Source organism: Poecile atricapillus, chromosome W (genome assembly GCF_030490865.1).
Source record: "Poecile atricapillus isolate bPoeAtr1 chromosome W, bPoeAtr1.hap1, whole genome shotgun sequence".
In the NCBI taxonomy this organism is placed as follows: domain Eukaryota; kingdom Metazoa; phylum Chordata; class Aves; order Passeriformes; family Paridae; genus Poecile; species Poecile atricapillus.
In genome coordinates, this window is record NC_081288.1 from 52,562,179 (window position 1) to 52,575,323 (window position 13,145).

At 39.1% G+C, this 13,145-nt stretch overlaps 1 protein-coding gene across 1 annotated transcript in view; it reads left to right on the plus strand.

Moving 5' to 3' along the window:
• The window catches only part of LOC131592446 (cystic fibrosis transmembrane conductance regulator-like), an 87,073-nt gene that overhangs the window by 13,149 nt on the left and 60,779 nt on the right, over positions 1 to 13,145 (plus strand). The window contains exons 3-7 of the mRNA XM_058863960.1: positions 2,359 to 2,470; positions 7,565 to 7,780; positions 8,675 to 8,764; positions 10,112 to 10,275; positions 10,796 to 10,921. Coding sequence (XP_058719943.1) covers positions 2,359 to 2,470; positions 7,565 to 7,780; positions 8,675 to 8,764; positions 10,112 to 10,275; positions 10,796 to 10,921 — 708 coding nt within the window. The remainder of the gene's footprint in view (positions 1 to 2,358; positions 2,471 to 7,564; positions 7,781 to 8,674; positions 8,765 to 10,111; positions 10,276 to 10,795; positions 10,922 to 13,145) is intronic.

The window sequence follows — 13,145 nt, forward strand, 5'->3', positions numbered from 1 at the left end:
TGCTTTTTCCTCAAGTCCTGTCACTGGAGAGTCCTGTCACAAGAGAGAAGAGATCCGTGCCTTCCCCTCAGGAGGAAGCTGTAACCGCAATGAGGCCTCCCCTTAGTCTCTTCCAGGCTGAACAGACCAAGTGACCTCAGCCACTCCTCATATGGCTTCCCCTCAAGGCCCTTCACCATCTTTGTTGCCCTCCTTTGGACACTCTCTCGTATCTTTCTGATATTGTGGCACCCAAAACTGCCCAGAATATTCAGGGTGAGGTTGCAGGAGTGCAGAGTAGGGCTGGGCAATCTCCTCCCTTGCCTGGCTGGCCATGCTGTGCCTGATGCACCCCAGGATAGGGCTGGCCCTCCTGGCTGCCAGGGCACTGCTGGCTCACATTCAACTTGCCATCAACCAGGACCCCCAGGTCTCTTTCTGCAGTGCTGCTTTCCAGCATCTCATTCCTCAGAGTGTCTGTACATCCAGAGCTGCCCTATCCCAGGTGAAGAATATGGCCAAATCTTACCATTGTTAAAATTCATATAATTGGTGATTTCCCAGTCCTGTAGCTTGTTAAGGTCTCTCTGCCGGGCCTTCCTGCCTTCAAAAGAGTCAACACCTCCTCCCAGTTTTGTACCATCTGCAGACTTGCTCAATGTCCCTTCCTGTACAATGTCCAAGTCATTTCTGAGGATGTTGAAGAGCACAGGGCCAAGGATGGAGCCTGTGGAACCCCACTAGTGACAGGTCACCATTCTGATGTCACCCCAGTCACTGTAACCCTTTGTGCCCAGCTCATGAGCCAGTTGCTCACCCATCACATGGGGTGTTTATCCAGCCGAGTGCTGGACATTTTGTCCAGAAGGATCCTGTGGCAGGCAGTATCAAAAGCTGTGCTGAAATCCAAAGGGATTACATCAACTGGCTTCCCTTGGTCAGCTGGGTGGGTTTCCTTGTCATAAAAGGAAATCAGGTTTCCACTCATGAAGCCGTGCTGGCTGTAACAAATGACTACGTTGTCTTTTAGGTGTTTTTCAATACCTCCCAGAATAATCTCCTCCACAGTTTTGCTGGGCACTGAAGTGAGACTGACAGGCCTGTATTTTCTGGGGTCCTTCTTCTTGCCCTTCTTGAAAACTGGCACAGTGTTTTCCAAACAGATGGGACCTCACCAGATCCCCAAGACTGCTCAGAAATCATTGAGAGAGGTTTTGCGATGACACCAGCACCTCTTTGAGGATTCTCGGATTAATCCCATTAGGCACCATAGATTTGTAAGGATCCAGCTGGAGCAGCAGAACCTTCACAATTTCAGGGTGATGAGGGAAGCTAGACTCAGAGTTTCAGTGTTAGTTCCCTGAAAAATGAGACAGCAGAAATGCTGTTCTTTCTTCCCAAAATAACCTTGTAAAACCATGGTTTATTTTTTCTTCAATGAAGTAACATTCTTAATTTCCTTTGATACCACTGTTGACAGACTAATTGTTTCTGCAGAAATCATATTCTGACTTTCCTCATTTAGGTTTCCAGTCTTCTTTATCCAATTTCAGTGGGCCCTAATTTAGAAATTGTCCTGCACTTGTGACTAACTCTTAGCAACAGAGGTGCCTAAACCCATTCCCTCTCCACCAACTGATGTACCAGGCAGCTTACATGTAGCTTTCACTGATGTACCAGGGCAGCTTACATCTACACTGTTGTGCCAATCCAGTCAATTTTAATTGCAGTGTGACATAAGTTTTCCAAACCAGTGGAATTTATTGAGAACATTGGTATGCTTAATGTGTTTTGATAGCTTATAAATGAAATATGCTGGTTATCTAATATTCAATTGAAAACTTGAGAAAATAGTTAGTTGAAGTTAGTCTCAGGAGTGCTTTAATCAAAACGTATGTTCTCTGTATGCAGCATTGCTTCTGGTCTACATTTTCTTATTGAGAAGAAAGCTATTGTCCCAGTAACAACGTTTAAAATAGTACTGTGCAGTGGAAAAGTCACATTTTTGATGCTTTGTTGGTGCTTTCTTTTTTTCAGACTGGAAGAGCTCCAAAACGTTTATTTGCCTATTATTGTACTCTGGTTTTAAGTACAGCAGGTTTCTTTAAAACATACAATGTGACCTTTTCATGAAATAATTCCCTGCTGGGTGATGTATGACCAAGTACTTAAAATTACCAAATATGTGGCTGAACTAGGTTTGAGCTTTTATTGATCTATCAAGTCCATGAAGGCCAGATTCTTGGGGTCTCTGCACAGCTTTCTTTCATTAGCCACCTTAGCTAAATCTCCTTGGATATACTTGAGTGAATTGAAGTATGTCACAGCCAATGTATTTGCTCATACAATTTAATGGTTCTGGTTTTGCTTTCTTTTCAGAGAGTGGGACAGAGAGCTGGCAACTTCAGAGAAGAAACCCAAACTCATAAATGCTCTTCGACGATGCTTTTTCTGGAAATTTATGTTCTATGGAATAATTTTATATTTAGGGGTAAGAATTGTTCTCCTCAGGAAGTTTTAGTGTTCCTTAAATATATCCAAGTTTTAGGGACTGCTAAATTAATACAGAATATTGTGAATAGCTACAGATTTTTCCTCTGTGTGTTGCTTACAAAGGTGATAAATACAGAAATGTATTCAGGGGCTTTCATTAAAAAAAAATCTTAATACCTTTTGAACATACACATTAATAGTTTTTAAGTGTTTCTAGTGCTGTTAGTGCTCCCAAGTGTGTGATCAGGAACCTGATGTGAAAACCTGAACTGATTATGTTTATCACCTTTCTAACACGTTAGGTAGGATTACCTTGACTTACCAAATGCCACCTGTTTGTTTGACAATCCTACCACTGGGGTTAAGAGATGTGAAAATAATTTATTGCTAATGCTGTCTCACTAGGTATGCTGTGTAGCCAGACTGTAAATCTGAAAATTGCTGTTAACCAATATGCAAATTAAGTATCTGTTTTACTTACAAATTTCTGTGATTTAGTATTAAAAAGGAGTGCATCACCTCTGTAAGGAGGGGCAGCCAATCTTGGACTGAAAGGGTGTTGTGAGGTTATGTAGGGAGAAAATAAGAAGGGTTAAAGCCAAATTGTAGCTACATTTGACCACTGCAGTTTAAGATAGCCAAAAAAAAGGTTTCTATAAATACATTAGTAGCAAAAGGAAGGCTGAGGAGAGTTTCCATTCTTTTCTGGATGCAGGAGGTAGTGTAGTGTCAGGAGGCTACCCTTTAGGTACTGGACCCTAAATTGTCTCTGTCCAGGTAGGGCAGTTAGCTATCTAGGACAAGGCCTTGTCGCTCTATTGGGAATGGCGAGAACAACGACACAGACTCTCTTGGGAGTCAACAGGAGAATTTCTCCCTGGTTTATTACCTCAGATCTTTTTTATAGACTGACATGTGAAAAGTACAGAAAAGTAAAACTCTTATTGGTTAGTAAATTAACACATCACCATCATTGGTCAGTGGGGAATACCACCCCTCGACCTTCTCTTGCAAGAAAACAAGGAACTGACAAACAGCACCTGCAAGGCTGTTTTCTATCTCTGAGGATTGTTTTAATTCCTCCTCATGATTTCCCAGGCCACTTTCTCAGGCGAGACTGAGAAAGTTATGCGGCCTGCTATTCCACAGGTACTGTGCTCCCTGCTTCATAGTTAGCATCCATAGGGGCTCTTGCTATGTAAGGAGCTGCATGATAGCTCTCTCTCTACTTCTTCATCACCTTTGTCAGCTCTTCTCTGGGATGTCACCTTGTATTTGCAGACCCCTACTCAATCAAGTCTTTTATGTGTTCCTGTGATCTCATTACTGCCTTTAGATTTTAAACTTTTTTTACTCACCAAGCCAGCAACTCCTTATTAATGATACGTTTGTATTTATAAAACCCCACTGACAACAAAACAGTTCTACAAAAGTAGCCTTCCATGGACTGTAGTAGCTGTTCCTGCACAGTCTGCCATCAGAACCTTTGCACTAATGCATCCCTGTTAAAAGTTAAGCAGTGTCTGAGGGCTCTTGCAGGCAGTCTTGAGGATAACAGAGGATAACACTCTTTCCCAAAGTTTAGGCAATGTGTGGATGCACAGGGTTGATTTCTCCTTGTGCACTTTTTAAATGGAGTACAATTTTAGATAGGGTGAGGACAGAGGAAGACTGCAGGATTTTTTACTCATACTCTTCGGTTGTGTGTATGGGTTTTTTTAAAAATTTCTTTAAGAAATCACAGATGCGTGCAATTAAACACAGTAAATGAATCTGCACCTTCCACAATGAACATAGAAAGATTAAATCTTAGTTTAAATTTTTGATTCTATTATCATTAGTGTTCATTTTATTTAAAGCTGCTTTTCTTTATTGAAAGAGGAATTGTAAAAACACCAAATTGCTCCTGAAGCTGCTGGTGTTCTTTGCAGGACTTGCTCAACGGAAATTAATGGGAGCTTTGCCATAAATTTGAAAGGGGACAGGATGTTGTGCCGTACTGGCATAGGTGTAACCAAGTTGTGTGTTCTTTTGAACTTCATTTTCCTTTCAGCTTTTTGCTTGTCTAATCTCTGAGCTGTTTTCATGGCATCTTTCTTGGACTGTGGTTTAAACTGTGCTGACATCCCTGCTGTTTGTATAGATGTCCTTTCAGCTGGCAGCACAGCTTTGCTCTCATTAAGTCTAGCCTTTTTTCCATCTCTCCCTCATCCCTGATGCGCTGTAGGTAATGATGTTATTGCAGGGTGGACACTTTTGCTCTGGCCCCCTAGAGTACTACAACTCCCCCTCATAAATAGTGTTATGTTAGGCACCTTGAGTTACTGCACTTAATGTGTGTGCTCTCCTGCTGTTTGAGACTGTTTCCATTCTTCATCCTGTCAGAATATGAATCTTGCAATTTAAAGAGCAGGTGTTATGGTGGTGAAACAAAAATCTTGTATTTCAACTTGATACCTGCTAGCCAACTAGGTACTTTGCTGTGAGGATCAGTTTGATTCTGTTTGCATTTTGGTCTTATATTTATTGCCATGAAATTTATATTTCCACTCAGGCATAACAGCTGCTAATATTAACTTAGAAGTGGTTTCAGTCTCATATCCCAAAGGACCATAATGAGGATTTCCTGGAGTTCTCACATATGGGTCACGGGTGTGAGTGAGGAGGCAGGGAGGGAAGCACTTCTTGGCCATATGCCGAAGAAGAGATGTGCATTATTGTCTGCAAATGCAGAGTGTTTGACCATATGGGGGATACACGTAACATAAAAGTTGTTAGAATAATCATACCAGGTCAGATTAGCACAATATGCTGTGTCATAATCTCATTTCTATTCAGATCTTTACTCTTTTAATTAAGATTTTGGTGAGGGGGAGACTTATGGGTTTCTCAGTGGCCTACGATGAATGCAGAGGGAATAAGGACAGGCAAAGGCAAGACATGACTCTTGAAAACAGAGTTTTCTCTTAGGTGTACAAATTCCATTATTTTTAAAATTCTTTACAGTTGATTCATATTTATATCAGTGGGTAAGTTCAAGTTTACAAGAGGAGACACAAAAAACAGGCAGTTCTGCTTTGATTTGTATGTAGACTAGATAATATCTTTGGTAAGCAAACTGATAAATCTCTATTGTAAACCAGTGGAGTTTTATGCCCCATGAGATAGTGTATGACTTGGCTTATTGCCAGCCACTGTTCTAGTCTGTAAATCATCTTTTTTTCCAGCTCAGAATGTATGCAATACACTTATAGTCACAACAAACACAGCAGCAGAACATGTAATTTTCACTGGAATAAAAGTAAACACACAAAAAAAGTTGCTATTTTAAGCTTCTTTAGAAAAGCTTATCTTTGAATCTCCAAGAATATGAAAACACTGTATTGTCCTTGAGGGGTGAATGTTTTGTATTTTATGAGTTTTGGGGAGTCTTGGTTCGATGCTTTGGGATGCATATGGTCTAAGCACAGCTGTCTTGGGTCATGTGTTATTTAATAAACACTCCTCCCTTTGCCCACTAATAACACTGAAGTCTTTATCAAAGCTGGCTCCAGATTCACGGCAGAGTGGTGTTTAACTTGGGTAATGTAGCACATAGTACAGGTATGGCGTTTGAGATGTAAAATTCTACCTCTTCTGTGGAAAAATTGAATGATGAATATCAGCTCCACTAACAGTAGCATGAACAGGTTATAGAAGCACTTGCAATTGCTTTGGTATAAGAGAACCCAAAGAAGGAAAAAAACCTAAAGGAGATTTTCCAATCTGTTTACCACAATATAACTTCAATTACACCTGAACTTCACCAGTTCCCTTCTCTGAGTCTCTATGGTGGTCTGTGTGGTTTTCATCTGGAAGGCAGTACTGGTAACTTTTGGGCAGAATTTAACATGTCTGTACAAAAGAATTCAGTAATGTCTTGTTACTTTGGAAGTATCACATGCTTTCTGCTGCAATGCAACAGAAAGAAGAATAAGGAGATGCATGCAAGTTCATAATATTATGTATTTTTAAACTGATCATAACAGTGAAACAAAGGAGCACATTCATACTTCATGTCCTTCTGAAGCTCGTGCAGATGATGAAACAAAATGTTAGACCACAGCACACAGGTGGTTTTTGTTGTTCTTTGGGAAAGACTGGGTAAGGAAAGAGGAGGCAAGAGGCAGAGATGGAAAAAGATGAGGTTAGAGGAATGAAAGTATGAGAATGATGGGGCAGGGAGGGAAATAGAAGGCAAAGATGAGGTAGCACTGATGGGGTTTAATTACAATGGAAAAAGAGACTGAAGACAAATGTAATACCAGACTAAAGTCAGTGCTTTAGCAAATCATTTGGATACCTTGTAGTTTAGTGGTTTGACTTGACCTCTTTCTCCCCTCCTACCCTGGTTCTCTATCCCTGGATGGGAAGTGCTGGGTCCTCCAATCAATGCAGGAAGGACTGTTTTCTCTCTGGGACCTTTATTAAACCTGCCACCTCTACCATTTACTTCCTCTCCTCCTGCTTTTGTTACAGAACTCGAAGCAGTTTCCAGAACTGTTGAGTAGGATGATCCAATTATTTACACTTTTATTCTGTTCTTATTTCCATGTTTTGTTTTCTTTTGTTTTTGTCTTAGCCATATTCTCACTGTCTTGAGAATGGTGGTGTTCATTTTGGGAGTTCTGAGGCTTCCCTTGTCCTGTAAGTCCAGTAAAATGCAGTGATAACTGTTCCCTAGGGACCAAAAGAGACTTTCTGCCTGATAAACTAGATTCAGTCATATGATATGGCTAAGCTATACAACTCTGTAAAGCAAATGTGGAAGCTAATCTCAGTTGTCACTTTTGTAGAAAATGATCCAACAAAGTTTACAAGCCAGATTTGCTTTGGTGCAGTTGCAGGAGCATCACAGACAGCAGTGAGCTGTCTGTTCTCCTGTGCAATTACTGCAATTTTCTGTGGTTTGCATAGCAAACAGGCCTGACTTCCTCTTTGAAGATACAAGACTTTAAATCCCATTTGGTAGGACACTGAATTGAAATGTTAGCCATTTTGAAAAAGTGAGCCAGCTGCTGACCAAAATTACTTTTCTTGTTTCTCTCTACAGGAAGTCACCAAATCTGTGCAACCCCTTTTGCTGGGAAGAATAATAGCTTCCTATGATCCAGACAACTCTGATGAAAGATCCATAGCCTACTACCTGGGCATTGGCTTGTGCCTTCTCTTTTTTGTGAGAACACTGCTTATACACCCTGCTGTATTTGGTCTTCATCATATTGGAATGCAAATGAGGATAGCTATGTTTAGCTTGATTTATAAGAAGGTAATTGTTTCACTTACACTCAAAGCCAAGCCTCTGTCTGTAGCCTATGTAACTTTTAAGCTAGTTTGTTGAAAGATTGATAGTTTTGTTAAGGTATGCAAAATACATGTAAGAATAACGTGGCTAACAGTTTCTGACAGCTCTCAATTTCCCAGCCTAAAGAATGAAATACCTGTCTAGAGCTGGTTTGACTGAAATCAGCCTCTGTGAGATCAGTCTTGCTGCATATGTGGTGAGATGCCTTAATTGTTTTACCACTGTACTCCTGTTAAAAATGTGTACTGCATAATAACATGCTGGTGGCCAAAGAATATCTTCAAAAGACAGTTAGAGGTGAAGATTTAAACAATAAATGTAACATGGAAGGGATTGAGTTTGAATGATACTAATGACACCACTATAGCAGGAAGAGTCAACAGATACTGACCCATCACATGTTCAAAAATACTAAGATTTAAAAAGTCACTCTGTTTTACCAATACCCAAAGAATTTAAACAAACGTGTTAGTTAATCTAGGATAAAGCCCACTGTGAAAGTATCTTTCAAAAATATCTGTCAAGAGAGACAACAGTAGGAGGATGCACAGCAGCACACAGCATGCATGCTTAATTGAAACTTGCATTTGCATATATATCTATATCCATAAAACATTCAACAGGAAGCAAGGACTAAGTCAAACATCAATATTTTTAAAGCAAATTAATGGCTATATTGAATTCAAGTGACATAAATAACAAGTTCAATGAGACTTTCTTTATAGCATAAACAGGTTATTACTTACACTACTGCACCATTGCTTATCATTTTAATCTTTATTTTTATTTTTTATTTTTATGTGTTTTATGGAGATAACTTAGATGATAATTTTTCAGTGTTTTTTTTTTCTTTTACAGATCTTAAAACTGTCAAGCAGAGTTCTAGATAAAATAAGCACTGGACAATTGGTCAGTCTTCTTTCTAACAATCTGAACAAATTTGATGAGGTGCGTCATCAGTTGTTTAATTCACTTGGTGATCCATCAAATACAAATGTCAAGCTGTTCATGACAGATATTAAGGAAGGAAGGAGCATAAATGAAGAACTGCACTGAGTGCTTATTGTGGACTAAATACTCATTACCTTGAGAAAATGTGTTGGCACATAGTCATAGAAATGCTTATTCCGATACTTATGACATTCATTATCTCCTATGCTGAATAGAAGAGGAAACTTAAAAAGCGCTTACATCATAAAAACATGTTTGTTCTTCAGTCCAGTGAGAACTTGCCAGGAAATCTCTGGGTTAAACACTTGGTTTCACAGAAGTCAGAACTTGCTGGCTCAATCCTTCCATCCTACTTCCTGATGACTGTATCTTTTTACTTAGGCGATCCAGTCCATTTCTGTCATTGAACAAGCAATGATGTTTAGCCTCCTCTTCCTATTATTACCCAGTCCACTAAAAAGGGATCATTGATGTAAGACTGTGTTAGGAAGAGATAGACATCCATCTCAGAAAATCTGAGAGAACCTTCTGTAAAACCTCTCTTTTCCTAGAGACTACAATAAATCCCTGCTAATGCCTTTAGGACCTGGAAACTCTATGAACTTCTGTTCTTCACGTGTGTTCATTTGGCCCTTTGGTAGTATTAGATTTGCTTCCCATGGAAGACACAAGATCAGAGACTGTAGAGATATGGCTGGAACTGCAGGGTGTATTTAGTTTAAGCACTGTATGACTATATAAGGTCAGCTGGTGCTGCACAGGCTAAGACAAGAGGTCTGTCACTGCCATAGCTGCAGTAACGCAGACCCCTCTGCATCTGATCATGGGATTCACTCCCAAGTCTCCTGAGTGAGAACTGCATTGAACTAGTGTTCATACATTTGTGTTCATACAACAGTCATCTCTTCACCAAAGTAATATCTGCCTTCTATATCAGATTAAAACACTCTCAGAAGATTCTAACATATATTTTTCTCATTTTACAGTGATTAAAAAATCCAGCATTGATATCAAATTCAGTTTACTTTTACAAAGCTGTGACTTTTCCTCAGGCATATAACATAACAAAGAGAGAGTTGCAGATTGAACTTTGCCTTAGAAAAATCAAAGTTTAGGTGCAGAATGTATATGTATTGCTGCACTGTTACAATAATTAACACCCAGAATGCTATGTGCTCAGGATCACAAGTCCTCCTTTAGAAACTTGTTTTTCTACTGGGAATATTTGTACCATTCTTCACTATATTTTTCAAAGTGTCACTTTAATGACTATTTCCTTTTCATGTGGCTTTTAGAGCACATCTCTAACTTTTATTATTTTTTTTCTACTGTGGCCTTCCATAGGGTCTTGCTCTGGCTCATTTTGTATGGATTGCACCATTACAAGTGGCACTGCTGATGGGATTGCTCTGGGATATGTTAGAAGCTTCTGCATTTTCTGGACTTGCTTTTCTAATAGTCATGGTCTTATTCCAAGCCTGGCTGGGACAAATGATGATGAAATACAGGTGACAAGAATGTTTTAAAACATTTCAATGTATTTTTCTGAAACATATTGGTTTTAAGCAGCTTATACCACTTGATTAAGGAACTCTGGTTATGACATTACATAGGATGAGTCCAAAGAGTGTTTTCTGTGTAGGGAAAGTTACAGATGAAATTTAACTTATTTAGCAGCAGGTGTCTAAACTTAAAAAATTGAAAGGTCTAACATAGAGTAAATACTGATAAAATTAGATTTAGCATTATTTATGCCAAAATCTAATTTTTAAATCTAGAATTTTTAGAATTAAAACTCCTTGTTAGTTATTTGATTCATTCTTTTTAGAATTTGTATTTTCTCCTTTTAGAACAATTGTTTGACTTCTAATAATTTCTTCTTTTACATTCGTCAGAATAATTCTGTTAAAGTAAATATTTTAAGCAGAGGCATATATGGAAGCTGTTTTCATAAGATATAATGGGATACAAGCTAACTATACATGATGAAAAAGATGAGGATTGACCTACTGCCTTTTTACTTTGTAGGAATAAGAGAGCAGGAAAGATCAATGAGAGACTTGTCATCACCTCAGAAATAATTGAAAATATACAGTCAGTTAAAGCCTACTGTTGGGAAGATGCAATGGAAAAAATGATTGAAAACATCCGTGAGTAAGTGTGCTCATTTGTTACACAAATTTTTTTACGTGCTCAGAAAAAAAAATTGGGTGGCTATGAACATAATCTGTGGACACGTTAGTTAAGAAGTAAAGCAACAGCTATTAATCCTCAATAAACTAACCATGCATTCCCACACTGCAGCTTGGGGTTTTTTCCCAATTTTTTTTTTCAAGTTTACTATGGAGGTGAGATTTTTTTTTTTATTATTATTATTTTTTTATGCACTTCCTCATTTGTTATAATGATGTTTCAGTGGTTAGTTTGCTCAAGTAAAACAATTGTGGGATCTGTGTTTGTTTCTGGCCAACCCTGTCCTCATCTTAAAAAGCCCTTTTGTGATCGTTACTTAAGGCTTAACAGACGTCCTTATTCTGTGGTGAAGGAAATAATATGAATCCTGTGCAGCCATTTTCTGAGAAATGCAATAAAGCCTGTTATAAAATTTGCATACAATCTGTGAAAGGAGTAAAGTAGCATAGATTCATGTATTTGTCCTGCACATTTGCATTAACATTTATTGTCTGTAGATGGCCTTGTAGAATGCTTATCTCCTCAATTAATGTAAGGATTGAACTGTAACTACCAGACCTGAAGGAGAAAGGAGGTAAAAGTTAGCTGAGACCTGTGAGAAGGAAGTCTTTGTTACCGGCAAGGAGTTCTGGGGAAAGTGAGGAGAAGTGACATATTGATTGATGGGTGACGCTGCATTAAAGCTCTCCCATGTGTCCTTTGTGTTTGTGTAGTCCTTTACAGAGAAATAAAATTCTGTACCAGGTGTGTGATTGGGAAAATAAAAGAAATATAAGTGTCATATTATCATGTAAATAGCAGACATAAAATTATGTTGTTCCACAAACACCTTCTTGTTCAGCTGCTTTCTGAAAGACAATCCAGGGAAAGCGAAGTGTTCTTTACCATTAGAATTTGTAATTATTTACTATAAGCAATCAGAGAAAGTCAGTCTGAATCCAGGTCACGAGTGCTAGCTCAAGGATGGAACTGGTTTAGGATTCTCCTGATGTCCCTAGTCACATGTATTGCTTTTATGAAATTTGAGAGCACATCATGCTAGGAAATCCTCTAGAAATTAATTAAATAAATTGTAGTCCACAAACTAGTTGCAGAAACCTGGAATTTGGACTGTTTCTTTATTATCTGTATTTTCTATAATAATTTATAGTAAATTTTGTAATGCTGGAGTTAATTTTTATTGTATGATGCATGGATTTTTAAAAGACAAGAATGCTAGCAATATTACAAGATCAGATTACTTTTCCTATGAAGAAAGGCTGAAATAATTAGAATTATTTAGCCTGGAGAAGAGAAGGCACTGGGCAAACCTTACTGTGGCCCTTCAGTTCCTGAAGGGACTCTACAAGAAATCAGTAGAGGGATGTTTTGCAAGGGATATAGTGATAGGACAAAGGGGAATGGCTTTGAACTGAAGGAGGATACATTTACATTAGATATTAGGAAGCAGTTCTTCCCTGTGAGAGTGCTGAGGTGCTGGCAGAGGTTGCCCAGAGAAGTTGTGGATGCCCCATCCCTGGAAGTGTTCAAGGTCAGGATGGGGCTTGGAGCAGCCTGGTCTAGTGGAAGGTGTCCCTGCTTATGGCTGGAGCATTGGATCTGGATGATCTTTAAGGTCCCTTCCAACCCAAACCATCCTATAATTCTGTGATTCTTCTGTATTCTGAAGTCATCCAGCAGGTCACTCAGTGATGACATCACCAGAGCAAGTCAACTGAGGAATATCAGTTTCAATTGAATTTGGCTTGCAGAATCAGCTCTGCAGTACCTCCCAGTCATTTGGCTTGTGAAGCTGCTAGGAAACAAGACCTTGTGCTTGAAGCCATGTCTGTGTCTTAGTCTCAGTTGTAACACTGAAGCTGACAGTGATTTCATTCTCCCTCTTTGGAGTAGGGCTGTGTTTTTCAGCACTGGAGGTCTTTCTGATAGCTTCTAGCCAGACATTTATGTAGGACTGGATGCGCACCGAGTCCCAAAATCTTTGTTATCCCAACTTGGTGCTGCCACTCACAGTTTCATACAAGCTCTGGAGGGACTTACAAGGTCCTTTCTCCCAGGCAGTAGCTCTATCATGGTGGTGACTTGTATATCTGCCTACTTTATTCAGGCTCCTCTTGTGGAATGTAGACTTAACAAGGAATGCTATACACTTTTCCAAAATGGGTTGAACTCAGATTTTCTGCCA